At 39.9% G+C, this 4,590-nt stretch overlaps 1 protein-coding gene across 1 annotated transcript in view; it reads right to left on the reverse strand.

Annotated features, from left to right (window-relative positions):
• Window positions 1–711: 711 nt before the first annotated feature.
• Window positions 712–4,590, reverse strand: part of TOPBP1 (topoisomerase (DNA) II binding protein 1) — a 23,195-nt gene continuing 19,316 nt past the window's right edge. Inside the window, exons 23-27 of the mRNA XM_009894969.1 lie at window positions 4,230–4,393; window positions 3,202–3,342; window positions 1,929–2,018; window positions 1,343–1,504; window positions 712–945 (exon numbers count right to left, since the gene is read on the reverse strand). Of these exons, the coding sequence (XP_009893271.1) occupies window positions 802–945; window positions 1,343–1,504; window positions 1,929–2,018; window positions 3,202–3,342; window positions 4,230–4,393 (701 nt within the window). The 3' untranslated portion in view covers window positions 712–801. The remainder of the gene's footprint in view (window positions 946–1,342; window positions 1,505–1,928; window positions 2,019–3,201; window positions 3,343–4,229; window positions 4,394–4,590) is intronic.

The raw sequence follows: 4,590 nt of genomic DNA on the forward strand, positions 1-4,590 counted from the left end.
TCAGCATATGCACTTTTACCAGACTAACACAGTGCACCTCACACACAGTAAGTTCAGTAAATAGAGACACAGACCCCAGAGTTACTAAAAGGTCAAATGGTTTGTCAAATACTGTGGTTGTCTGACTAAGAATATTTCCAGCTGCTGGAAACTAACGTCTTTGTTCTGCCTCTGGTTCCTGTTGCGGACTCAAACAGGGAGCATGGTCAGACAAACTTCACTACTTGTCAAACGGAGTTGGTTCTATGTTTGCTGAACAGATTCATCAGCAGTCAGAATGGCAGCATCTCAGCAGCACCTCTGTTTTATAGAAATAATTTGTTACACCCTCTATTAGTACAAAAATTTACAAGCCAGTTCTTTTTTGTCCAGTTTCTCTTTTCCCCTCCAACAGAAAATACCAAAAGAGGAAAAATTCATGTAAAACCAAAGTCCATTACAGGGTGGGAAGTGCAACAGAATTGTTATCAACTGGTATTTTCTCCACAACACATAGATAAAAGATGTGATAAGCATCTCGCAAAGTATTTCTTAACTATTATCATCCATTGGTGTCACTAAACAAAATCATTAGTGGGATAGTTAGGACATTTTGGAGACAGTATTTTTTGCATGAATTCTTGCCATATTTTTAGATGCTACTGGCAAGCAAAGCAATCTTTCCTATGAGTATTACTGCAAAGTTATTTTAATCTCAGGACAAATTAGAAGTGAAACTCAAAGCTTTTAATTTTTTGTGGTGAGAATGAAAAAATATAAATATGAATTTAAAAATATACAAATTAAAAGCATGGAATTGGCTCAGTGTATTCTGGATCGCTTGACTCTGCTCATTTCTCCCATTGCTTTTCTTTTCTGGGATAATCCAGTTCCAAGTTCTGTGTTATTCTGAAGGTAAGATTCAGCTTCCGGCAGGCAGTAAGACTCCATTGGGGGAGGTGGATCCTTCAATAGAGGAAGAGAAAAAAAAAAAAAAGTGGTTTAGCTCAGGTCTTTGTTTAGCTCAAGATGCTTCTGAGAAGAAAGAAACAGCTCATTCATTTTCTAAAACTGAAAATAACAAAACCAACATTGCACACCTACATTTTGAATACATTTTGCAAGCTCCCTACCCTGCCACGGATCTTGCTGCCAGCACTAGAACAAGTCACATTAGAGCAGTTAAAATTTGAGGCCACAGATTGAAATACTCAGCATAGGCACTTGTGGCCACCACGGCCGGCAAAGGAGGCACATGACCAGTACAGCAGCAGTCCCTTTCTGAGGTTTCAGGTGGCTGGGGCTGCCCCATTGGCCTGTGGGGCAGGTGAAGAGCAGTCCTGAGAGCCCCGGGCATGCACACCTGGATGAGGTAGTCAGCGATGTACTCCGGTTTCAGGCAGTTCACTCCTTGGGCTGCCGCCTCTGCTACGTTAACCCTGGCGTCATCTGGCTTCAGCTTACTGAAGTCAGCAAAGAGATGAGTCGCTTCTTTAAAGAGAGACACAGAATGACCAGAAAACACCTACAGATTAAAACACGACAGACAAAACCGAGTTTACTTTCTTGCGTTTCTTCCCCAAGACAAATGCAGTTCATGACCTAAACTTTCACTCATTAACTAGCAAACTAATGGGAAATAAAATACCATTTACAGCTGCATTCTCTACCATCATGTACCTCTCAAGAAGGGTGATCCTTCTCATCAGAGCAGGGCACGGAAATTCAATTCTCACCAGCACTAATGACTTATGTGACCTCAGGCAAGCTGCCCTGCCTGACCACATGCAAAATGAAGATGACATAGCTTTTTCCTCCCACCCTTTGCTCTCCTGTGTGAGCAATTTTATTGGTTAGGACCTTTTACTCACAGAAAAAAAAAAAAAAAAAAAAAAAAAAAGACACACACAAATTCAATTTTTTTTTTTTTTTTTTAAAAGACTACATACTTTTGCTCCTCCTGACTGAAGAAGGCGCCTGAATCCTGCTTCCTTGGTTTGGTCAACATTCAGGATCACTTTCCAGCCACTGAAAGCTCCCTAGATAAAAGATTCAATTTAGTCAAAAGTACGTCAGTACTAAAAAAGTACAAACACTTAATGGGTCTACAATTTGCCCCTTCCGTGAATATCCATCAGATGAAGTGTTGCTATCACCTAGTTTTGTCTTTAATTGTAAATGACAGAAAAAAACCCAAACATGCAACATACAACTACTGGGCCAACATCGTGCCGTCAGGCAGCTTGCCACCAAGCCCTTTCACCTGCACAGCAAGATGGGCAAACCGGTCTATGAAAAGTCCCTCAGCAATGAGCATTTTTTTCTAGAACATCAGACACTCGTCTACAGAAACACTTCTTAAGAAAAACAGTTACTTGGAAACAACATTTCCCCCCCACCCCATACACTACATTATCTACTCGGTTACAGTAACAGCACCCAGGGCCAACTTGTTGCCTCCTACAAACACTCACTCTGGTTTCCAAGTAGTCAAGAGGTACAGAGGATTTGTTACAAGCATTGCTATTGTAAAATACATGCAAGTCAAGATTTATCCTGATGCGACTGAAACAGCAGCGGTATTTCTACTTTTCAATGAATATTCAACTGCAATGCCTGATTTGAGAGAGGAGTTAAAAGGCTTTGGAGAGCCCAATTCCCACTTTCAAAAATCGCACTGAAAGACTATGGAACTTGCACCGTAAAAAATCACAGAAGGTGCTTTACGAAAGGTGCAAACTTGTGCCACGTTTGAAGCACAACAGTATGCTCACTGCTAGAGCCATTAAAATGCTCTCCAGAGAGCTGTATTCACCTATCAGGCACAGCACAGGATTTGTATCTGTTACTGCCAGTATGAGTTGTGATTTCCTAGTGAAGCCAAGTTAGGTTAGTTCCCCCATCAGAGATGATGTGTAAGCATCATCTTCATGGCCAAGGGACACTTACATACGTAAGCAGCCACATTCCAGCTTTGCAAAAAATGAATAATGGTTCAGGAGGAGATTAAGACTTTTAATATGCCAGCACTAAAAGTTGGTTGTTTTTTTTTTTTTTTAAAAGATTACTGAGCTGGAATATATCCAGCTAAGACATTTGGTTCCTAATAACAAGGCAGATTAGCTTTCCATGCCAGTTAGGTTTCTTGGTTGACAATCCCTGTCCTGTCCACCCACGCTGTACAACTTAAATGACTATCTAAATACCACAACAATACCATACCTCAACAATACCAGTTTCTTGCTTCCCTTTATGAATTTTTTTCCTCCACCTCATGGCTGCAAGCGCTAGTTTCTTTTGGTTTACATTGATTCCAGGCAAAACATTAAGTATGGAATTACTTCCCCACTCATAATCTTCTTCCTAGAACAATCATAAGGTTGAATTACAATTCAGTCCTGCCAATGTTACCAGCAGAAAAATAAATAAAAATCCCACACCAAAATGAAAAAAAACCAACAAAAACCCAGAACAAATCCCAACTCACTCTAGCTTTATATATTTATTTTATCTGGCCAAAATAGCTCTAGTTAAAATTAGAGATACGGCTTTTAATTGCACATCGTATCTAAATCAACTCGTGATTTCTGTGACCTCATGTCACATTGGAGACAACCAAATTCCTCTTGCAACAGAATTCAACAGCAGGGCAAAGTAACTCACTACTCTGGACACCATCAACTCTACGTTTCTGCAGTGTCTTCCAAAACAATGAAAGCTGGTTTGGATATGTACAGATGTGAATGAGACTACAGGCATTATTTTAAAGTTAGCCTGGTCAACATAAAAGAACTCCCAGACGTAGGAGAAGCATGAAATAATCTTTAGGGTGGTGAGGAGTTGGAAGAGAGTGTTAAAAATGTTTATGTACACGGTTACAGAGCTGGATCACTTCAAACTATTATGTTTGTTTATTGAAAGAATCAGGATTTAAATCCTTGTGTAACAAGATCCACATAACTTTAGCTGATACCAGTAAGAATTTACCAAAAGGTACTCAAGCTTCAGTTTTCAGAACTAACTATAAAAATATAGGTATTTTATTTCTCCTATACCAGGAGTTTGGTCCCGGACTAGTTTTCAGAGGACGGTTTGACAGAAATTTCTCAGACTTTGGATGCTCTCCCAAGGCTTGGGCACCCCAAACTGCTAATTGCTTATGCGAAGTTAAGTCCAATCCTAGCAGTGCAAAATAAAAAGAAATGCGACAAGGTACAACATACTAATTTCACAATAATAAGGTCACATGCCTGAACAAAGCAGCCAGCTCCTCTACATGCCTCCAGGTAGGAACGATGAAGAACCCACTTTCCAGCTGCCATTGAAGCCAAGAATTTTTCATTTCGAAGAGGATGTCCCACAACAATGTGTGTGCAACTTGGATCAAAGCACTGTTTCTCAAGTACTATTCCACCTTGAATTGAGGAATGAATTTGATTCAAATTATTTAATGGTCATGCTGTACCACAGAAAGGATCAGCTCAAAGTTAGAATTGTTTGAATTTGGTTAAACAAATATACTTAACTCAAATTTACACTGAAAGTTTTATCATTGAAGTGACATGGGCAGAAGCTGGCAAGGAAGGAGAAGCAGCCAGGAAAGAGAAGCTC

Source organism: Charadrius vociferus, unplaced genomic scaffold (assembly GCF_000708025.1).
Source record: "Charadrius vociferus isolate BGI_N301 unplaced genomic scaffold, ASM70802v2 scaffold51, whole genome shotgun sequence".
Classification (NCBI taxonomy): Eukaryota; Metazoa; Chordata; class Aves; order Charadriiformes; family Charadriidae; genus Charadrius; species Charadrius vociferus.